The sequence below is a fragment of the Hemiscyllium ocellatum genome, chromosome 7 (assembly GCF_020745735.1).
Source record: "Hemiscyllium ocellatum isolate sHemOce1 chromosome 7, sHemOce1.pat.X.cur, whole genome shotgun sequence".
Classification (NCBI taxonomy): Eukaryota; Metazoa; Chordata; class Chondrichthyes; order Orectolobiformes; family Hemiscylliidae; genus Hemiscyllium; species Hemiscyllium ocellatum.
In genome coordinates this window covers 13,775,673-13,800,029 of record NC_083407.1, presented here as the reverse complement: position 1 = coordinate 13,800,029, position 24,357 = coordinate 13,775,673, and the positions used below count along the sequence as shown (strand labels likewise).

Below are 24,357 nucleotides of genomic sequence, written 5' to 3'. Positions count from 1 at the left end.
CTAGATTACTTACAGTGTGGAAACAGGCCCTTCGGCCCAACAAGTCCACACCGACCCACCGAAGCGCAACCCACCCATACCCCTACATTTACCCCTTATCTAACACTACAGGCAATTTAGCATGGCCAATTCACCTGACCCGCACATCTTTGGACTGTGGGAAGAATCCGGAGCACCCGGAGGAAACCCACACGGACACGGGAGAACATGCAAACTCCACACAGTCGCCTGAGTCGGGAATTGAACCCAGGTCTCAGGCGCTGTGAGACAGCAGTGCTAACCACTGTGCCACTGTGCCGCCCACATGGTAAACCAAAGCAAGAAGGAGACACATTTTCCCAAATGAGGAAGGGCAAGTATAGGACAGAAACACGGCAGTGCATCAAACCCTGAAGAAAACAAATGGTATGTTGACCTTCACAGGGAGAGGATTTGAGTACAGGAGCAAGAGTGTCTTGCTGCAATTGCGATATTTTGGTCAGACCACACCTGGAGTATTGTGTGCAGTTTTAGTTTCCTTATCTGAGGAAGGATGTACCAGCCATGGCGGGAGTGCATCAAAGATTTACCAGATTGGTTCCTGTGTGGGCTGATGTTAGTTCTATATTCACTGGGGTTTAGAAGACCGATGGGGGAATCTCATAGAAACCTATAAAATTATGACAGGAATGGACAGCATAAACATAGGCATGACATTTTTGATGACTGGGGAGTCCAAATCCAGAAGTCACATTCTAAGGATATGAGGTAGGCCATTTAGGATTGAGATGGAGAGAAATTTCTTCACCCAGAGAGTGCTGAACCTATGAAATTCTCTATTACAGAAAGCAGTTAAGACCAAACTTTGGATGTTTTCAAGAAGGAGTTACATATAGTTCTTAGGGCTAAAGGGATCTAAGGATACAAAGTGTTAACAAGGGATGGAGTTGGATGAGTAGCCATGAACGTATTGAATAGTGGAGCAGGCTTAACGGGCTGAATGGCCCATGCTCTGTTCCTATTTTCCATGATTACGTTTCTATCTCAGATGTCTTGAAAACATGCACCATATGAGTAATAATGGAGTCATTGGAAGGTATACAGTAGAGAAGAGGCAAGTTGGACTGTCAAGTCTGTAACAAACAGTCCATCATTGGTACACTCCAACCCCAATTCTTGTCTGTCACCTATAAGTTCCTCAACTTCAAGAACCTATCCAACACCCTTTTAAATTTTGTCATGCACTGTTTCCACCACCTTTATCAAATAAAATGTTACAGGTACTGCCCACTCTTTGAGTTGAAGAGCCTTGTTTATTTGGTGGAACTTTCACTCCATCAGCTTTGTGCCTAGCCCTTTGTTATTTAAGGTATTGACAGTGTCGTGAAATAAACACAGAGCATGCTGGAGGAACCCAACAGGTCTGATGGCATCTGTGGAGAGAGATACAAAGTCATGACTCCAGGTCAGAACCCTGTCCTGATTTTAATTTGTAATTTTAAAATGTGATTTTCAAAGTGGGCTAATATATTTAAATATGGCTATGCGCATAAATGGTGGTCTGTAAAGAGAGAGAGAGAGAGACCCATGGATTGTCACACCTTGAGGGAATTTTAGATGCCAATCCTCAAAAGGGGGAAGTAGCAAGTCAAAAAGACAGAACTATGGAGTCATAGAGTTGTATAGCATAGAAATGTCACTTTGTCCATACCAACCAGGTTTCCCAAACTAAACTGGTCCTGTTTGTCTACATTTGGCCTATTTCCCTCTGAACCTTTCCTATTCATGTAACTAGAGTTGAAAAATGTGGTGCTGGAGAAACACAGCGGCCAGGCAGCATCCAAGGAGGAGGAGAATCGACGTTTCGGGCATAAGCCCTTCTTCAGGCCCAAAACATCGATTCTCCTGCTCCTCGGATGCTGCCTGGCTGCTGTGTTTTTCCAGCACCACATTTTTCAACTCTGGTACTCCAGCTTCTACAGTCCTCACTTTCTCCTATTCATGTAACTATCCTAATGTATTTTAGATGTTGTAACATCTGCAGCTGCATCTTCTGGCAGTTCATTCCACATATGACCCACAGTCTGTATGAAAAAGATGCTTCTCAGGTCCCTTTTAAATCTTTCTCATCTCAACTTAAAAATACGCCACCTAATCTTGAAACCCCCTATTGAGGGAAAAAAAAACCTGCTACTCACCTTATCTATACCCCTCATGATTTTGTAAACCTTAATAACCTCCTGAGCTCCCGTGATAAAAGTCCTAGTCTAGCCAGCCTCACCTTATAACGCAAACTCTCCATTCCTGGCAACTTCCTCCTGAACCGTCCCCACCTTCATAATATCCTTCCTACAACAGGGTGAACAGAACTGCACACAGTACTCCAGAAGAGGCCTATGGTCTCATAACTGAAAAAGATGAAGCCAGAACACCCATCCTGACAACTGCCTTCTCAACAGCAAATTACTCCCTGTGGATTTTGTCACAAACTGCAAACACATTTTGTACTTTTCCCTTTGAAGAATACACAATGACAGGGCTTAAGAAAAGATAAAATCTCTACTGGAAGGGATTAGTGAGACTGAATTCTCTTGTATATACCAGCTTAGGGAGTGTTAGCATGCTGTGAAAGTCACAGTTGAAGAAATATTCCCTAGTCACCCCTGGGTTACAGGTAAGGACATTCCATCACTCCAAGTGCTATAAACCAGAAGAAAGGAAACAGAATAACAAAACTCTGTCTTGCTCTGAGTGCTAAAAAGAATTAGAAATACAAAAATTTCTTCGAACAAGACTGTGAGGCTGATTGTGTAACTATCAATGCCAACACTATTGGTAACTTCCATTACAATGTTCAACTATCTGCGCTTTTTAGACTCACCACAGTTACTTTTCTGTTCTGTGTTTGCATGTGTTGTGTTAGTATTTCTTCTCATGTTTAATAATCAATGAACACAATCCTTTCGCTCATTCAAGTAAATCTGATTAAATCGGCTTCTCTTTAAAAAAATAGGAAATATAGAAACATTTGGTTCTGGGAGAATGGTATCCCCAAAGGAAGTAATGCGTGTTTAAAAAAAAATTAGTCTTCTTGTGACCAGTTGGCAGAAGGTCAGATTAAAAAAGAAGGGGGAAGCCAGTTCATCACCTCGCACATGAAAGCTAATGGTTTGGGGAATCCCATTTGGAACGGTAACAAATTGGGAAACCTCACCTTGGGTCTGGATGTAATATTTCAGAAGAAGTTACAGAAGTACATGAGTTAGAAAAGAAGAGGTGGGCACTCCAATAGAATGGGATGATAAAGTAGGAGAACGCTTGGAACATAAGACATGGAATCCCTGTAGTGCCGAGGGGGGCCATTTGCCATCAGGGCCACACCAAAGAGCACCTCACCCAGATCCACTTCCCTACCCTATCACCCTACATTTCCCATGGTTAATCCATCTAGCTTGTACACCCTGGATACTAGCCTGGCCAATTCACCTAACCTGCACAGCTTTGCACTGTGGGAGGAAACCAGAGCACCCAGAGGAAACCCACACAGACACAGGGAGAATGTGTAAATTCCAATAATCATAGAGTCTATGCGATGTACAGCACGGAAATAGACTCTTCAGACCAACTTGTCTATGCTGACCAGATATCTGAACCTAATCTAGTCCCATTTGCCAGTACTTGGCCCATATCCCTCTAAACCATTCCTATTCATATACCCATCCAAATGCCTTTTAAATGTTGTAAATATACCAACCTCCACCACTTCCTCGAGTAGCTTATTCCATACACGTACCACCCTCTGTGTGAAAAGGTTGCCCCTTAGGTCACCTTTAAATTTTTCTCCTCTCACCCTGAATGTATGCCCTCTAGTTATGGACTCGCCCATCCCAGGGAAAAGACCTTGTCTATTTACCCTATCCATGCCCTTCATGATTTTATAAACCTCTATAAGGTCACCCCTCAGCCTTTGATGCTCCAGCCTATTCCTATAGGTCAAACACTCCAACTCTGGCAATATCCTTGGAAACCTTTTCTGAGCCCTTTCAAGTTTCACAACATCCTTCTGATGGAAGTGAGATTACCCAAGGCTGCAATCAAACCTGGGTCACTGGTGCTGTGAGGCAGCAGTGTTAACCACTGAGCCACTGTGCTACTACACTGGCTTATGTGCTGTCAATTTTAAATCATTTGTGTTGTTCGGAGTCTGCTGTAATGAGGTTTGGGAATGATGACCAACGTGTTTGCTAATTAGTGAAGTTCATGGCTGCACAACAACCTGGAATATACTGTGCTGACTTCAAGGACCACTTGTGTGCTACTGCAAGAAATATGCAAGTGCTACACTTTGAGGAAAAACTGGCCATACACTCAGTAAAATTTCACAGAATGTTCTGGTGCAGAACCCATTGTGTCTGCCCCCGATTTCTGTACATTCTGATTTAGTGCCAATCACCATCTACTTGCCTGCTAATCCTGCACATTGTTCCTTATTAAATGATGACCTCTCAAATGACTCAACTGAACCAGCCTGCACCACATTTCCAGGCAGTGCGTTCCATACCCTAACTACAAACTGATGTGTGAGAAAGCCTTTCCTCCCCTCGCTTTTTCTTCTTTTGCAAAACACTTTAAGTTTGGTCTTTTTGCAGGGAACAGTGGCTTCCTAACAGAGGTCAGTCCTGACTTTTGTGAGATAGAGTAAAGCAGGCAAGAGTGAGTTTACAGCTTTTCTGATTTTCCTGTCCAGTAACACTTGAGAGCGACTGTAAAGTAGACAAAGCCCCAGCATCGCCCTCTCCCACATTGTCCGGATTTAACTTGCACTGGGATAAGGTGATATTACTTCCTGACTGAAATGACATGCAGGACCGCTGTGCTACTTTAACGCTGGGCTTAGCTTTGTGACAAATGAAACTTGCAACCAAGTTGTAGATTCAGAATTTAAGATTACAGGGCATTGGCCAGACCCTAAACACTTGACTAAATTAAACTGAAAGGAGTCCAAGGGTCATAAGATTCCATTTGAATCATGTTCAAGTTATTAGTCCAGGACTTTGTGGCGTTTTTAAACATGTAATGGCCCCTGAAGTCAATATCATACTTTACTTGCTTTAGTGTTCCGCTGAGCCTTTATTTAGTATTTTCTTTGTTTACTAAGAGTCGTACAGCACAGAAACAGACCCTTCGGTCCAACTCGTCTATGTCAAGCAAATATCCGAAATTAATCTAGTCCTATTTGCTAACATTTGGCCCAGATCCTCTAAAACCTTCCTATTCATATATCCATCCAGATGCCTTTTAAATGCGTTGCCAGCAGCAGTTGTGGAAGCAAGGTCATTGGGGACACTAAAGAGACTGCTGGACATGCATATGGTCACAGATAATTTGAAGGTGCATACATGAGGATCAATGGTTGGCACAACATCGTGGGCTGAAGGGCCTGTTCTGTGCTGTACTGTTCTATGTTCTATGTTCTAAATGTTGTAATTGTACCAGCCTCCACCACTTCCTCTGGCTGCTCATTCCATAAACGCACCACTCTCTGCGTGAAAACGTTGCCCACTTTAAATATTTCCCTGCTCACCTTAAACCTATGCCCACTAGTTTTGGACTCCCCTAACCTTGGAAAAAGACCTCGGCTACTCACTCTGTCCACACCCCTCACGATTTTGTAAACCTCTATAAGGTCACACCTCAGCCTCTGACGCTCCAGGGAAAACAGCCCCAGCCTATCTAGCCTGTCCCGATAGCTCAAACCCTTCAATCCCGGCAACATCCTTATAGCTCTTTTCTGCACCCTTTCAAGTTTCACAACATCTTTCCTCTAGCAGAAAGACCAGAATTACATGCGGTATTCCAAAAATGGCTGTGTTCCGATCTAATTCCCTTCCCCCTGCCCCCACTACACCTTAGAGTGGTTTGAGGAGTAGGGGATACTGAAAACTGCAAACATATGAATGTGGAGCAAGAGCAGGCCATTCTGCCCTTCTAGCCTGCTGCTCCAGTCTATAAGATCATGGTCTATCTGATTCTGGCCTCAACTCCACATTCCTATCCACTCCCTATAACAAACTGACTCCTGTATTAGTCAAGAATCAATCTACCTCCGCCTTAAAAATATTCAATGGCCTTCTACTGTTTGCTGGAGAAGAGAGTTCAAAACACCATGACCCTTTAAGAGAAGAAAGAATTCTTCCTCATCTCTGTCTTAAATGTAAGACTTTCTTACATTTGAACAGTGCCCTTTATTTCCATTCACCAGTGCATCATTTCTGGGGTTGAAAGGCCCATTGTCAGCCCAATTCAACCTCCCCCCACCAAAGATCAGATCTGGGACAGAAAGATTAAAGAATGATCTCTTAAGGACTTCACCCTGCAGCCATTTACTGCAGTAAATGGGGGTCCAAGCATGTGAGCAAGGTACATGGTAGACCATGATGGCCTACCCTGGGAGGCAGTGGTATATTGGCAATATCCCTGACTTAATAATCCAAACACTTGGCTTATTGCTGTGGGTGCACAGGTTCAAATCCTGCCACAGCTGTTTGTGGAGTTTAAATTCAATTAATAAATCTGGAATTTAAAGTCTTGAAACTGTGATCAATTGTAATAAAAACTGACTGCTTTACTAATGTCTTCCAGGGAAGATGACCTTCCAACCTTTAGCTGGTCAGGCGTATGTGTGACTCCAGACCCACAGCAATGTGATTAACTCTTAGCTGCCTTCTGAAATGGCCAGAACAAACTGTTCATAGAGTCATACAACATGGAAATCGAGACTTCAGTCCAATTGGTCCATGCCAACCATTTTCCCAAACTAAATTGTCCCACCTGCCTGCACTTGGTCCATATCACTCCAAACGTTTCCTATCCATGAATTTATCCAAATGTCTTTTGAATGCATCCATCATTTTCTCTGGCAGTTCATTCTACACTGGCTGTGCAAAGAAATTACCCCTCATGTCCTTTTTAAACCTTTCTCCTCTCACCTTAACAATATGCCCCTTAGTTTTGAACTCTCCCACCCTAGGGAAAAGACCCTTGCAATTTACCTTATCTGTGCCCCTCATGATTTTACAAACCTCAATAAGGTCACCATTCAACCTCCTACTCTCCGTTGAAAAAGTCCCAGTCTATTTCAGTCTATTTTTATAACTCAAACCCTCCATTCCTGGCAGCATTCTGGTAAGTCTTTTCTGAAGCCTCTCCAATTTAATAATATCCTTCCTATAGCGGGGCGACCTGAATTCCACACAGTACTCCAGAAGAAGCCTCACCAATGTCCTGTACAGCCTCAACATGATCTCCCAACTCCTGTACTGTTCAGTTCAGGGGCAAGGTGCACTGATTCTCAAATGAGGCTTTTTTTTTTCGACCAAAACCTTGTTTACTCTCCATAAGGAGGTCATAAATAATCACACACCGCAATTTATAAGCAGAGCAGCATAGCCTTTGGAGGTCTTGCTGTTTTTTTGCCATTCACAAAAATCTATAAGTGTGGTCAGTTCACGGGGATAGTGGTTTACTAAACAGAGATCAATCTTGTCTTTCGTGTCATAAAGTAAAGCAGGTAAGAGTGGTAACTCCGTTGCCCTCTCCTCAGACCCTGCCAGACCTGCTGAGTTTCTCCAGCATTTTAACTCAGCAGGTGCGGGACCTCGGTTTGTGGGAGCTTGCTGTGCAGGTTTCCCACAATGTAACAATTGCTGTCCCTCAAAATGGTTTGTTGGCTCCACAGTAACTCGGGGTGGCCTGAGGTTCTGCGAACAATGAACGTTTTAACATCTTAAATCAACCAAGAACTTTGTGTTAATGTTTACTCAGGGATCACGATGGACTCTGCAGGCTGCCAGAATGAATTCCAACTTTGTAAGTAATTTAAATGAGAATCTGTACCTCTCTCGGAGTTATCACAGTAACTAGAAAAGATCTGACCAAAGCTTCCTCATTACACACAGCCATTAACACTTTTGCTCATATTTCAGGGTGGGTTCGTTATCCAACCAGATCAGATGCAGGTAACATGAAATATGTTCTAACTTCTCAATCATTAACCTTTTGTATGGAACTCACGAGTGAAATGTTTCTGCTTTTTAAAATCTTATTCTTTAACATGATGTGAGTGATGTCGGATAGGCCAACATATATTGCCCAACCTGAATTGCCCTGAAAAAGAGGGTTATGACTAAGATATCATTGAGATAACTCAATAAGGAATTTAAGATCATTTACCTTCCTGACTTTCCCAAGCCTGATGTAGCTGAATTAAATTACGGTGCAGCTTCGGCATTTTCCATCTCTCCCCTGTTGCTGACTATTCACCACATCTGAACACAGACAGTGAGTGACAATATTTGCTTTCTGTGTTGCATTCTTGTCTCTGAGTCCAGAGCCTGTGAAATCAAAACCCAACTCCAGAGACTTAAGCTTAACACACCGGAACTGGTGTTGATAGATAACTGTGTCTTTTGGAGAAAGGTTATGTTGTGATGTGCGCTGTCAGATTAATGTGAAAGATCCCATGGCACTGTTTCAGAGAAAAGGAATATCACTGGTGATCCAATCAATATTTAACCTTTAATCAATATCAATTAAGCTGATTATCGAGCATTAGAGATTAGATGAGATTACTTACAGTGTGGAAACAGGACCTTCGGCCTAACAAGTCCACGCTGACCCGCCGAAGCCGCAACCCACCCAGATCCATTTCCCTGCATTTACCCCTTCACCGAACACTACGGGCAATTTAGCATGGCCAATTCACCTAACCTGCACATTTTTTGACTGTGGGAGGAAACCAGAGCAGCCAGAGGAAACCCACGCAGACACAGGGAGAATGTGCAAACTCCACACAGGCAGTCGCCTGAGGCTGGAATTGAACCTGGGTCTCTGGCGCTGTGAGGCAGCAGTGCTAACCACTGTGCTACCATGCCGCCCATTTATGTCACATTTATGATCAAATTTGGCAACCACATTTCCTGCTTAAAAATAGCATTCTAATTTATTTCAGTATCAATATTTATTCCTTCAGCTAGAATGTAAAAAGAAAAACAGATGGGCAAATGTTGATTTCCTGTACTTTTTTTTTGTGCACAAACCTAGCTCTTGGGATTGACTCCATATGCCTAATTTTACTCCATGACCTTTAATACACTTATAGAGTCATAGAGTCGTAGAGATGTACAGCATAGAAACAGACCCTTGGGTCCAACCCGTCCATGCTGACCAGATATCCCAACCCAATTTAATCCCACCTGCCAGCTCCCACCCCATATCCCTCCAAACCCTTCCTATTCATATACTCATCCAAATGCCTCTTAAATGTTGCAATTGTACCAGCCTCCACCACTTCCTCTGGCAGCTCATTCCATACACGTACCACCCTCTGCATGAAAACGTTGCCCCGTAGGTCTCTTTTATATCTTCCCCCTCTCACCCTAAACCTATGCCCTCTAGTTCTGGACTCCCCAATCCCAGGGAAAAGACTTATTCTATTTATCCTATCTACGCCCCTCAATTTTGTAAACCTCTATAAGGTCACCCCTCAGCCTCCGACGCTCCAGGGAAAACAGCATCAGTCTATTCAGCCTCTCCCTACAGCTCAAATCCTCCAACCCTGGCAACATCCTTGTAAATCTTTCTGAACCCTTTCAAGTTTCACAACATCTTTCCGATAGGAAGGACACCAGAATTGCACTCAATATTCCAACAGTGGCCTAACCAATGTCCTGTACAACCACAACATGACCTCCCAACTCCTGTACTCAATACTCTGACCAATAAAGGAAAGTATACCAACCGCCTTCTATCCAATCTACCTGCGACTCCACTTTCAAGGAGCTATGAACCTGCACTCCAAGGTCTCTTTGTTCAGCAACACTCCCTAGGACCTTACCATTAAGTGTATAAGTCCTGCTAAGATTTGCTTTCCCAAAATGCAGCACCTCGCATTTTTCTGAATTAAATTCCATCTGCCACTTCTCAGCCCATTGGCCCATCTGGTCCAGATCCTGTTGTAATCTGAGGTAACCCTCTTCGCTGCCCACTACACCTCCAATTTTGGTGTCATCTGCAAACTTACTAACTGTACCTCTTATGCTCGCATCCAAATCATTTATGTAAATGATGAAAAGTAGGGGACCTAGCACCGATCCTTGTGGCACTCCAGTGGTCACAGGCCTCCAGTCTGAAAAACAACCCTCCACCACCAACCTCTGTCTTCTACTTTTGAGCCAGTTCTGTATCCAAATGGCTAGTTTTCCCTTTATTCCATGAGATCTAATCTTGCTTATCAGTCTTCCATGGGGAACTTTGTCAAACACCTTAGTGAAGTCCATGCAGATCACATCTACTGTGCTGCCCTCATCAATCTTCTTTGTTTCTTCTTCAAAAAATTCCATCAAGTTTGTGAGTCATGATTTCCCACGCACAAAGTCATGTTGACTATCCCGAATCAGCCCTTGCCTTTCCAAATACATTTACATCCTGTCCCTCAGGATTCCCTCCAATAACTTGCCCATCACTGAGGTCAGGCTCATCGGTCTATAGTTCCCTGGCTTGTCTTTACCGCCCTTCTTACCATGTTTGCTAACCTCCAGTCTTCCGGCACCTCACCTGTGACTATCGATGATACAAATATCTCAGCAAGTGGCCCAGCAATAACTTCCCTAGCTTCCCACAGAGCTTTTGGGTACACCTGATCAGGTCCTGAGGATTTATCAGGACTTATCAACAGTGCTTCGCCTGAGACCCACTGAAGATGTTACCTAGTAGGGTGACGAAACGTCTGAAAATGAACCTTTCAGCTCAGCGAGGAAGCCTCCATCAGTGATAAGGTCATTGGCTTGATAATCTAAGACATTAGCCTGGGGATATGAATTCACATTCCATCACAGCAGATGGTAACATTTGAATCCAATCAATATTTCGCCGTACAGTGAGCACCACTGATGATTGTTGTGAAAACCCATCTGGCCCATGAATCCTTTTAGGGAAGGAAATCTGCCATCTTTACCTGGTCTGGCCTACATGTGAGTCTATAGGCATAGTAATTTGGAAAACTCTTGACTGTCCTCTGGGCAACTGGGGATGGGCAATAGATGTTGGCCGAGCCCACATGGCACACCTCTCAAGAACTAATTAATGTTTTGAAGGCTACTGTTGAATCTGCTTCCTCTGGATGTAGGTTTGCTCGCTGAGCTGGAAGGTTCATTTTAAGATGTTTTGTCACCCTACTAGGTAACGTCTTCAGTGGGCCTCAGGCGAAGCACTGCTGATAAGTCCTGCTTTCTATTTATATGTTTGGATTTCTTTGGCTTTGTGATGTCATTTCCTGTGATGATGTCATTTCCTGTGATGAAGTTGCTTCCTGTTCTTTTTCTCGGGAATGGAAAATGGGGTCTAACTCAATGTGTTTGTTGATAGAGTTTCGGTTGGAATGCCATGCTTAGTCCGGAGGCTCACTGAAGACGTTACCAAGTATAGTGACGAAACTTTTAAAAATGAACCTTCCAGCTCAGCGAACAAACCTACTTCCAGAACCTCAACCTGAGCAACAAATCTTATCAAAACTGCTTCCTCTATCCTCTTAAGCAGCAGATATCCTTAACTTGCATCAGAGAATATACTTTCTCTACCCTCTGCTTCTTTTGCCATTTATCTAAATTTGACTCCTTTCTGTCAATTTGCTTCATCACATTGAATGTATTAGATCTTATCTTCTCCTTTGCCTTCTATGCCTTGCTTGACAACGCACCCAGTCTGTCCACAATCTCCCTTGCCATAGAGGTATGCTAAGCAGTGCCAAGGAGGGTGAACAGGTAACAGTCTTCCCTCTGTCAAACAGTAGTGAGTTATGTTACAGACAAAAGTGAGGACTGCAGATGCTAGAAACCCGAGTTTAGATTAGTGTGGTGCTGGAAAAGCACAGCAGGTCAGGCAGCATCCGAGGAGCAGGAAAATTGATGAAGGGATTTTGCCCTGAAACGTCAATTTTCCTGCTCCTCGGATGCTGCCTGGCCTGAATTAGGTTACAACCCAGGTGTAACTATTCCACGACTGGCCCTGGACTGGAAGTGGGTTACATCAAACCGAGCAATCCAACATATTACTTAACATCCAATCAAATCAGTGGGCACAGGCTAACTGTGCCCCACCTTCCAGACTTTTTTATTCATTCACGGATTGTGGGCGCTGCTGGCAAGGGTAACGTTTGAATTGAGTGACTTGCTAGGCCATTGCAGAGGGCAGTGAAGAGCCAGTCACATTGCTGTGGGTCTGGAGTCACACATAGACCAGACCAGGTGAGGATGGCAGATTTTCTTCCCTAAAAAAAATTAGTAAACCAGATGGGTTTTTACAACAGTTATCAAGAGGGAAAAAAACTTAGTATTTAAAAATGAGTTACTGAAGCTCCATTTTGAGGTACTTGCAGTGCTGGGTTGTGAATGGGTTCTGATCTGGAGTCCAGTTGATTCATTTGGATGCCGGAACACAAAGCAGGACAATACAGAGGGGCCATTCGTAAGTCCAGGTAATGTTTGTACGTTACATTTTTAAAATTACACACCAACGTTGGATCACATTTGTAAGTACCAGGGTTCATAAGTCAGACGTCAATAAAACAATGACTCCCTGAATACAAAACAAGTCACACCATTATGCACGTGTCATTTGCAAGTTTTACTGGTCTTACCTCAGGGCCTCACTGACACTCGCTCAGGCATACCAGTTTAATCACTGAGTTTGGAAATTGTATTGGGAATTAAACCCATGTGGCTATAGCATTAGCCTGGGTCCTTGGATTTCTCATGCAGTGACATTTCTCCAACATCACCCGTGGCCGATGCAACCTTCTCCTGTTGGTAATTGATCACCTATCACTTTCTTTGTCCCTAAATCCCTTCGCTTCCTCCTGACACTGTTTCTATCCCTTAACTGACTACAGAAACGTACCCACAAAGGGTGAATGAGGCTTAGGTTTTGGCTTTCCTGTTAGAATAGATGTTATCGTGAAGGATTTCTGAGAGTGCTGATAAGATTTGTCATTTAAATACAAGTCTCTCTGTTATTTAATCCAGTTAATTGGCTTTATCTATGGCTTTATTTGTTTTGTTTTCTCTCTCTCTCCACAGACTATTAACGCCCTTTTGATTGTTATTTTTATTCCAATCTTTGATATGGGCATTTACCCTCTCGTTAGGAAATGTAAAATCAACTTCACGTGAGTATTCATTAGCCTTTAAGTGACACTGCCAGTTACATGATTACTTGATGATTTGCTGTCACCAAATGGGGAAAAGATTAACTAGAAAATGGGTGGCATATAACAGGGTCATTTGGCCGACTGTATCTGTGTTAGCCATTGAAGAGCTGTTCAGTCTGATCCTACCTTCCAACGCCTGGGCCTGTGGCTGTGTCAGCAGCTCAAGTATATTTCCAATACTTGCATGTGCCAACAGAGTTTCTGCTTTTACCTCTTTTGCACCCTCTAGGGGAATAGAATAGAATAGAATAGAATCTGAACAATGTGGAAACAGTAAAAAATGAGGTCTGCAGATGCTGGAGATCACAGCTGCAAATGTGTTGCTGGTCAAAGCACAGCAGGTTAGGCAGCATCTCAGGAATAGAGAATTCGACGTTTCGAGCATAAGCCCTTCATCAGGAATAAGAGAGAGAGAGCCAAGCCGGCTGAGATAAAAGGTAGGGAGGAGGGACTAGGGGGAGGGGCGATGGAGGTGGGATAGGTGGAAGGAGGTCAAGGTGAGGGTGATTCCTTTCAGCCCAACAAGTCCGCACCGATCCTCCAAAGAGTAAGCCACTCAGATCCATTCCCCTACCCTATTATGCCTATATTGAGCCCTGACTTATGCATCTAACCTACACATTACTGAACACTGATTCAGTTCTGAAAACACGTCTAGTCCCTTCACCACCGATGCTCAGTAGCAGCAGTTGTACTATCTACAAGATGCACTGCAGAAATTCAACAAAGACCCTCAGGCAGTGCCTTCCCAATTCATGACCACTTCCATCTAGATGGACAAGAGGAGCAGATACATGGGAGCACGACCACATTCAAGTTCCCCTCCAAGCCACACATCACTCCTGGCTTGGAAATATATCAGTGTCCCTTTACTGTCGCTGGGTCAAAGCCCTGGCATTCTCTCCCTAAAGGCATTGTGGGTCAACCCACAGCAGGTGGACTGCAGCGATTCAAGATGGCAGCTCACCACCATCTTCTCAAGGGCAAGTAGGGACTGGCAATAAATGGTGGTCCAGCCAGTGACACCCACATCCCACAAATGACTAACTTTTTAAAAAGAGAGATTAAATAGACTGGGATTGTTTTCCTTAGAGCAAAGGAGGCTGAGAGGGGATGTGAATGAAATGTATAAAATTATGAGGTGTTTAGATTGGGTAGATGGGAAGGAATGTTTCCCCTTGGTGGAAGGATCAATGATAAGGGGACATCAATATGTTCACCCAAAGGATGGTGGGAATCTGGAACTGACTGCCATAAGAATGGGAGAGGCAGAAACCCCCAGAACATTGAAGGAGTATTTAGATGTGCACTTGTGGTGCCAAGGTATCCAAGGCTGTGGGCCAAGTGCTGAAAAATAGAATTAGAATAGTTGAATGGTTGTTTTTGACTGGCACTAATTCAATGGCCGAAGGACCTTTTCCTGTGCTGTAGCCCTCTATAATTCTGTAGCATGGTTTCAAATCCAACCATGGAAACTGTTGGAATGAATGAATAAATAGAACAAATAGAATTGAAAGCTCACCTCAGTAACAGCGACCAGGAAACTGTCATCGATTGTTATAAAAGCCCATCGTTTAGGGAAGGAAATCTGCCACCCCTACCTAACGTGCCCTACATGTGACTCCAGACCCACAACAATCTGCTTGATTATTAACAGCCCTCAGATGGGCCCTTTCAAGCAACTCAGTTCAAGGGCAATTAGACAGAGGCAACAAATGCCAGCCTTGCCAGTATTACCAACATTCCACAGGAGAATAAAGAAAATTATAATTATCTCTATTTCAGCTACTCACAAGATGAGGAGTAATTTCTTCACCCACAGTGAGGAGCCTGTGGAATTCCCTGGCTTGGAAAGCAATCGAGCCCAAAAGATTGCATTTTTCAAGAAGGAGGTAGATATAGATCTTTGGGCTAAAGGGATCGAAAGATACAGGGAGAAAGCGGGAACAGGGGACTGAGTTGGATGATTCTTTGGCCTCAAACACTTTCTCTGGCAGAGAATTTCTTTCAGCTCACCATTCTCTGGGTGAAGAAATTTCTCCCCTTCTCAGTCCTAGATGGCCTACCCCTTATCCTTAGACTGTGACCCCCCTCATTCTGGACTCCCTTGTCATTGGGAACATCCTTCCTACCTTTGTCATGTCTAGCCATGTTAGAATTTCATTGGTTTCTATGAAATTCCCCCCTCATTTTCCTGAACACCTGTGAATATAGTCCTAACCAATACAGTCTGTCTTCATACGTCAGTCCTGCCCAGGAATCAGTCTGGTAAGCCTTTGATGCCCTCACTCCATAGGCAGAACATCTTTCCTCAGACAAGGAGACCAAACTGTACACAATAATCCCGTGTTGCCTCACCAAAGCCCTGTACAATTGGGGCAAGACATCCCTGCTCCACACTGCAACAATTTGCATCCATATACGGCCTTTAATAAAACATTCTAAGGTGTGTCACAAGGTAAATTTGGCTCCAATCCTTAGAAGGAGATAGATATGGAGATGGCTTATGAGGCTTGGTCCATCGATATTGGAACTTCTGGTTGACTTTGGGTTGGGGTTAACCAAAACACTCAAATGGCCAACTGACACATGATGCATAGTAATCTTGTTCTAGTGAATTCAGACCATAAATTCTGCAAAACCTGTGATGATTTAGTCAACTGTGGTTTACTAAAGAAATTGAATCTCTTGCTAAGCGGAAGAGGAAGGCTTATGTGACGTTGAGGTGAGATGATTCAGATGAGGCGATGGAGAGTTACAGAGTAGCTAGAAAGGATTTAAAGAGAGAGTTAAGAAGAGCAAAGAGAGGACATGAGCAGTTTTTAGCAAATAGAATAAAGGAGAACCCTAAAGCTTTCGATAGATATGTGAGGAATAAAAGGATGACTAGGGTAGGAATAGGGCCAGTCAAAGACAGAAGTGGGAAGTTGAGTGTGGACCCTGTGGAGATCAGAGAGGTGCTAAACGAACATTTCTGATTGGTTTTCACTCAGGAAAGGGAGAATATTGTAGAGGAGAAGGCTGAGAAATGGGCTACTAGACTAGAAAGAATTGAGGCTAGTAAGGAGGAGGTGTTATCAATTCTAGAAAGTGTGAAAGTAGATAAGTCCCCTCGGCCGGATGGGATTTTTCCGAGGATTCTCTGGGAAGCTAGAGAGGAAATGTTGGAGCCTTTGGCTTTGATCTTTGAATCATCATTGTCTACAGGTTTAGTACCAGAGGACTGGAGGATTGCAAATGTTGTGCCCTAGTTCAAGAAGGGCAGTAGAGGTGACCCAGGTAATTATAGGCCAGTGAGCCTTATGTCTGTTGTCGGAAAAGTTTTGGAAAGGATTATAAGAGATAGGATTTGTAATCATCTGGCAAACAACAATTTGATTGCAGATAGTCAACACGGTTTCATCAAGGGCAGGTCGTGTCTCACAAACCTCATTGAGTTTTTTGAGAAGGTGGCCAAGCATGTGGATGAGGGTAGGACAGTTGATGTGGTATACATGGACTTCAGTACAGCCTTTGATAAGGTTCCACATGGTAGGCTGTTAGAGAAAATGCAGAGGCATGGGATTGAGGGTGATTTAGTAGTTTGGATTAGAAACTGGTTTTCTGTAAGAAGGCAACAAGCCTTCAATGTAGCTAATGGAATTCAATGTAGCTAAGTGCGAAGTCGTTCACTTTGGTAGGAATAACAAGATGATGGATTACTGGGCTAATGGTAGGCTACTTGGTAGTGTGGATGAGCAGAGGGATCTTGGTGTCCATGTACACAGATCTCTGAAAGTTGCCACCCAGGTAAATAGTGCTGTGAGGAAGGCATATGGTGTACTGGGCTTTATTGGCAGAGGAATTGAGTTCCGGAGTCCTGAGGTCATGTTGCAGTTGTATAAGACTCTGGTGCGGCCTCATCTGGAGTATTGTGTGCAGTTTTGGTCGCCATACTATAGGAAGGATGTGGAAGCTTTAGAACGAGTGCAGAGGAGGTTTACCAGGATGTTGCCTGGAATGGTAGGAAAATCTTATGAGGAAAGGCTGAGGCACTTGGGGCTGTTCTCATTGGAGAAGAGAAGGTTTAGGGGAGATCTGATAGAAGTGTATAAGATGATTAGGGGTTTAGATAGGGTAGATACTAAGAACCTTTTCCTGCTAATGGAGTCAGGTGTTACTAGGGGACATAGCTTTAAATTAAGGGGTGGTAGGTATAGGACAGATGTTAGGGGTAGATTCTTCACACAGCGGGTTGTGAGTTCATGGAATGCCCTGCCCGTATCAGTGGTGAACTCTCCTTCTTTATGGTCATTTAAGCGGGCATTGGATAGGCATTTGGAAGTTATTGGGCTAGTATAGGTTAGGTAGGATTCGGTCGGCGCAACATCGAGGGCCGAAGGGCCTGTACTGCGCTGTATCCTTCTATGTTCTATGTTCTAAGTGGTGGTTGATGGAAAATATTCAGCCTGGAATCCAGTTACTAGTGGTGTGCCACAAGGATCTGGTTTGGGACCATTGCTATTTGTTAGTTTTATAAATGACTTGGACAAAATAAGCATAGATGGATGGGTTGGTAAGTTTGCAGATGACACTAAAGTTGGTGGACAATGTCGAAGAATTTTACAGGCTGCAGGGAGTGACTTGGACAACCTGCAGAATTGGGCAGAAAGGTGGCAAATGGAGTTCAATGCAGTGAAATGTGAGGTGATTCACTTTGGGAAGAATAGCAGGAAGGCAGAATACTGGGTCAATGGAAATGTGTGTAGTAGTGTGGATGTGCAGAGGGATCTTGGTGTTCATGTACAAAGCTCCCTGAAAGTTGCCACCCAGGTTGATAATGCTGATAAGAAAGTATCGGGTATATTAGGTTTCATCGGCAGAGTTCCGAAGCTGTGAAGTAATGCTGCAACTGTACAAAATGCTAATGCGGCCGCACTTGGAATATTGTGTATAGTTCTGGTCGCCGCATTACAGGAAGGATTTGGAAGCACTGGAAAATGTGCAGAGGAGATTTACCAGGATGTTGCCTGATCTGGAGGGAAGGTATTATGAGGAAAGGCTGATGGACTTGAGTCTGTTCTCAGTGGAGAGAAGAAGGCTAAGAAGGGATTTGATAGAGACATACAAGGTGATCAGAGGATTAGATTGGGTAGACAGTAAGAGTCTATTTCCTAGGCTGATGATGTCTGCTTGTATGAGGGGGCATAACTACAAATTGAGGGGTGATAGATTTAAGACAGATGTCAGAGACAGGTTCTTTACTCAGAGAGTGGTAAGGGCGTGGAATGCCCTACGTGCCAATGTAGTTAACTCAGCCACATTAGGGGCATTGAAGCAGTCCTTGGATAAGCACGTGGATGATGATGGGATAGTGTGGGATGATGGGCTTAGATTAGTTCACAGGTCGACCCAACATCGTGGTTCGAAGGGCCTGTTCTGAGATGTATCATTCTATGTTCTAAGATTTATTAATAGACACGTTTTATGGATCCCAGTAACATCCTGAACTAGGAGCAGGCACCAAACCTTTTGAAAAAAGTGTCTTTAATAGACATATTGTTGCTCACTGTAATTTCTATTGAGTGTGGACGGAATGCACAGAGGTCAAGTAAAGACTCGGGGGCCAATTGGTCTGCTTCTGCTTTATTTTTCATAGTTGGAGGGAATGCAATTTATCACGGGACTCACTTGAGTTTTGGTGGTTCGGCAGACTTGCTGTATTTTGCTTCTCCGTTGACCTGCAGTGTGAAATCCCAACTGTAATCTTTTCCTGTTAGTTGCATCATGCTCAAAGAACATTAGCAAACAGCACAAAAGCTGACATAAAATCCTAGTTAAACCACTGTGCATAAATTGTGCCTGTTAAAGACAATAAATGATAGATAGTGCAGTCAGTTCAGCTGGATTATAACTCATGCCTTAGGGGCTGGTCACATTGCATTCCAGCTGTAGCTCTCTCCCAGGTATCCATTATTCTATGTACAAACCATCTGGATTCTTTGATTAAATTCCAGCCTGTAACACTCTCCCAGCCTGTCCATAAATAATCGCTTAGTAGGACAGAACCAGAACATTTGTTTGTTTTAAAATGTAGTCAAAGTTTTTTTGCCTTGCACTCGTCAGGATGGAACAGCAATTTATACAGCAGGAGAAGATTATGCAACATGATTTGTGTTCGCTTTCTAAAGTTGGTTTTCTTGCTTTTCCATCCTGACGAGTGCAAGACAAAATGCTTTGACTTCATGTCTCCTTTTCACACTGTTTAGATTTTATATGTAGAAAACCACCCAAACTCCTCAATTAGATTTGCCTTCTGACAATCACACATTCTGTCTGCTTCTCCTAGTGTTTGTCCCACACTCACTTGTTTGGAATTGATCCAGAACTCTGCTGCCGATATTTTAACCAACACCAAATTTCTTTCAACCATGCAATTGCTGAGCTGCACTCTATCCCCATCGACACACACCTCATATTTAAAATTCTCTGCCTTCAACTCGGTAGCCGTAATGTGTTATGGGATAGTCTTGAGGTTGTGCAAAATAAATACCAGTTCCTTCATTTAAGACATAAAACCATAAGAGATAGGAGCAGAAATTAGGCCATTCAGCCCATTGAGTCTGCTCTGCCATTCAATCATGGCTGATAAGTTTCTCAACCCCATTGTCCCACTTTCACTCTATAACCCTCGACCCCCTTGACAATCAAGAACCTATCTATCTCCATCTTAAATATACTCAATGATCTGGCCTCCACAGCCTTCTGTGGCAGTGAATTCACACCTCATGAAGAACATACTGGAACGTTTCCAGCGGAGATTCACACGGATGATCCCTGGAATGGTTGGTCTAACATACGAGGAGCGGCTGAGGATCCTGGGATTGTATTCATTGGAGTTTAGAAGATTAAGGGGAGACTTAATAGAAACTTACAAGATAATATATGGCTTGGAAAAGGTGGACGCTCGGAAGTTGTTTCCGTTAGGCGAGGAGACTAGGACCCGTGGACACAGCCTTAAAATTAGAGGGGGTCAATTCAGAACAGAAATGCGGAGACATTTCTTCAACCAGAGAGTGGTGGGCCTGTGGAATTCATTGCCGCAGAGTGCAGTGGAGGCCGGGACGCTAAATGTCTTCAAGACAGAGATTGATAGATTCTTGATGTCTCGAGGAATTAAAGGCTACGGGGAGAATGCGGGTAAGTGGAGTTGAACTGCCCATCAGCCATGATTGACTGGCGGAGTGGACTCGATGGGCCGAATGGCCTTACTTCCACTCCTATGTCTTATGGTCTTATGGTCTTATTCAACACTCTCTGGCTGAAGAAGTTTCTCCTTATCTCCGTTCTGAAAAGTCTTCCTTTTACTGTAAGGCTGTGCCCTTGGGTCCTAGTCTTTCCTACCAATAAAAACATCTTCCTAACATCTACTCTATCCAGGCAATTCAGTGTTCTGTAAGTTTTAACCAGATACCCCCCCCCCCGCCCCCCCGCCCCCCCGCCAACACCTCATCCATGTAAACTCCATCAAATATAAACCCAGAGTCCTCAAACGTTCCTCGTATGTTAAGCTTTCATTCCTGGGACCATTCTCGTGAGCCTCCTCTGAACATGCTCCAGGGCCAGTACATCCTTCCTGAGATTTGGGGCCCAAAACTGCATACAATACTCCAAATGTGGCCTCATTCCATTTGCCTTCCCAACTACTGCAAGTTTACCTTGAGAGAATCCTGGACCAGAACTCCCAAGTCCCTTTGCAGTTCAGATTTTTAAATTTTCTTCCCTATTGAGAAAATAGTCCATAAATCTATTCTTCTGACCAAGGTGCATGACCTCACACTTTCCCACGTTGTAGTCTATCTGCCACTTCTTTGCCCACTCGCTTAAACTGTCCAAATCCTTCTGCAGCTTCCCCACCTCCTCAATGCTACCCGTCCCTCTACCTATCTTTATATCATCTGCAAACTTCGCCAGAATGCCCTCTGTTCCTTCATCTCGATCATTAATATATAAAGTGAAAAGTTATGGTCCCAACACTAATCCTTGCGGAACACCACTTGTCACCAACTGCCAACCTAAGAAGGAGTCAAAGACTGTGGCACTGCAAACGTACAGCAGGTCAGGCAGCATCAGAGGAGCAGGAGAGTCAACATTTCAGGCATAAGCCCTTTATCGGGAACGCAAATCCTGATAAAGGGCTTATGGCCGAATCGTCGACTCTCCTGCTCCTCCAATGCTGCCTGACCTGCTGTGCTTTTCGAGCTCCACACTTTTTGACTCAGATCTCCAGCATCTGCAGTCCTCACTTTCATTCTGAGAAGGAGCCTTTTTATCCTCACTCTCTGCTTTCTGCCAGACAGCCAAGCTTTTATGCATGTTAGCACCTTGCCTCTAACACCATGGGCCCTTATCTTAGTCAGTAGCCTCCTGTGCGGCACCTTGTCAAAGGTCTTGAAGTCCAGGTAGATAACATCCATTGGCTCTCCTTGGTCTAACCTGCTAGTTACATCCTCAAAGAATTCTAGCAGATTTGTCAGGCATGACCTACCCTTGATGAAATCATGCTGATTCTGCCCTATTTAACCATATACTTGCAAGTATTCAGAAGTCTTATCCTTCACAATGGTTTCCAAGATCTTACCCATGACAGAGGTTAGGCTAATTGGTCTGTAATTTTCCTTACTCCCATAGTTATTGGCCATGCTGAGGGGTTCAAACATGTAATTGGTCTAAGACCCCCCCCCCTCACCTTGGTTTAAAGCTATCAGATACACAAACCCACGCCACCATCATCACCTTAGACCCCAGCCAGCCTTTATGAAATTGCTTGATCTGAAACCAAAAGAGACTACTGTGCTTTACAACATTGTTGAATTTGTATGAGATTTTGACAGAGGGTAACAGGGTACATTGAGAGGTTATTACCCCTGGCCAGGGAATCTTGAATGCAGGGACAGGGTCACAGGTTAACAGGCTGATGATTTAGGACTGAGCTGAGGAAACATTCTTTCACCTGAAGATGGGGTGAGAATCTTTGGAATTCCCTTCCTCAGAGAGTTGCAGATGGGCCATTATGATTCACATTCCCCATCATATACTCTGATTATCTATAGTATACACCGATTTGCAACGGTATACACCGATTACCAGTGGTGTGCTCTGATTACCAGCGGTGCACACTGATTACCAATGATGGACACTGGTTACTAATGACATGCACTGACTGTAAATGATATACTCTGATTACCAGTAGCATATCCTGATTACCAATGACGGACATTGATTACCAATGACATATACTGGTTACCAATGACGGACACTGATTACCAGTAGCATATCCTGATTACCAATGACAGACACTGATTACCAGTAGCATATCCTGATTACCAATGACAGACACTGATTACCAATGGCATATCCTGATTACCAATGATGGACATTGATTACCAGTAGCGTATCCCGATTACCAATGGTGGACTCTGGTTACCAATGGCATATACTGATTACTGATGACAGACACTGATTACCAGTAGCATTTGCTGATTATCAATGACGGATACTGATTACCAATAGCATATCCTGATTACCAATAACAGACACTGATTACAGTAGCAGATCCTGATTATCAATGACAGACACTGATTACCAATGGCATAGCCTGATTACTAATGACAGGCTCTGTTTACCAATGGCATACACTGAAAGCCAGTAGGATATACAGAATGCCAATGACATATGGGATTGGGTGGTTAAAAGGTATTGGAGTGTTCACATTGAATGCTGGAGCAGGCTCAATGGGCTGAATGGACTGTGCCTGTTCCTACTGAATCTACTTTCAGTTCAGATGGGCAGATTCCTGATTTCTCTCAGACAGGGGAGGGAACAGGAACATAGAGCTGAGCTAATGTCACATACAAACGGCCGAACAGCTCCATTGACAAAAAAACACCCGCACTGCACCTTCTAATGCTCTTACGTCAAGTCCCTGAAAACTGCAAACCTTCTGTTTCTTCACTCCTGCCCAGGCCCCTCAGACGGATGACGGTCGGGATTGTCTTTGCAGCTCTGGCGTTTGTGGCAGCGGCCATTGTGGAGATCGGAGTTCAGGTACCAACACCGGGTGGAATGCTGCCCAGTCTCTATCACTGTCAGAGGGTGGGAGCGAGAGTTTCAGTAACCAGAGTGTACGAATTTAAGATTAGATTAGATTACTTACAGTGTGGAAACAGGCCCTTCAGCCCAACAGGTCCACACCGACCCTCCAAAGAGCAACCCACCCAGACCCACTCCCCTACATTTACACCTTCACCTAACACTATGGGCAATTTAGCATGGCCAATTCACCTAACCTGCGCATTTTTGGACTGTGGGAGGAAAACGGAGCACCCGGAGAAATCTGATGCAGACACAGGGAGAATGTGCAAACTCCACACAGATAGATGCCTGAGGTGGGAGTTGAACCCTGGGTCTCTGGCAGCGTGAGGTAGCAGTGCTAACCACTGTGCCACCATGCCATCATTGTCTAAAACCTGGCAACAAGAGCTTCTTTCATGCAGCAAGTTGTTATAATCTGGATAACAAACTGAAAGAAGTGCAGATGCTGGAAATCAGAAGCAAAATCAGAAGCTGCTGGAAAAGGTCAACAGGTCTGGTAACATCTGTGGAGACAAAGCAGAGTTAACATCTAGGGCCCAGTGACCCTTCTTCAGAATCCTTCCCTTTAGAACCCTTCCCTTCAGAACCCTTCTGTAAAACAGTCACTGGATGCGAAACGTTAACTCTAATTTCTCTCCACAGATGCTGCCAGACTTACAGAGCTTTTCCAGCAATTTCTATTTTTGCTTGTTATAATCTGGAATGGACTGCCAGAAATAGTGGTGGAAGTTAGTTCAACAACTACCTTCAAAATGGAATTAGATAAATCCTTGAGAAGATGAACTTTATGTGACTTTGATGAAAGAGCCAGGGAAATAGGATTAACTGGTTAGCTCTTTCAAAGACCCATTGTCGGTATGATGGGCTGAATGGCCTCCTATACGGTATGATGCTAAACTCTGATCTCTAATTTCTCAACAATGAAAATTGATTGGCTGTAATTCCCTGAGAACAACTTAAGATGGATCCCTACTTTCTTC

At 43.8% G+C, this 24,357-nt stretch overlaps 1 protein-coding gene across 1 annotated transcript in view; it reads left to right on the top strand.

Moving 5' to 3' along the window:
* slc15a2 (solute carrier family 15 member 2) overlaps positions 1-24,357 on the top strand; it is a 119,617-nt gene that overhangs the window by 43,934 nt on the left and 51,326 nt on the right. Inside the window, exons 12-15 of the mRNA XM_060827732.1 lie at positions 7,804-7,848; positions 7,965-7,997; positions 13,113-13,201; positions 23,248-23,329. Coding sequence (XP_060683715.1) covers positions 7,804-7,848; positions 7,965-7,997; positions 13,113-13,201; positions 23,248-23,329 — 249 coding nt within the window. The remainder of the gene's footprint in view (positions 1-7,803; positions 7,849-7,964; positions 7,998-13,112; positions 13,202-23,247; positions 23,330-24,357) is intronic.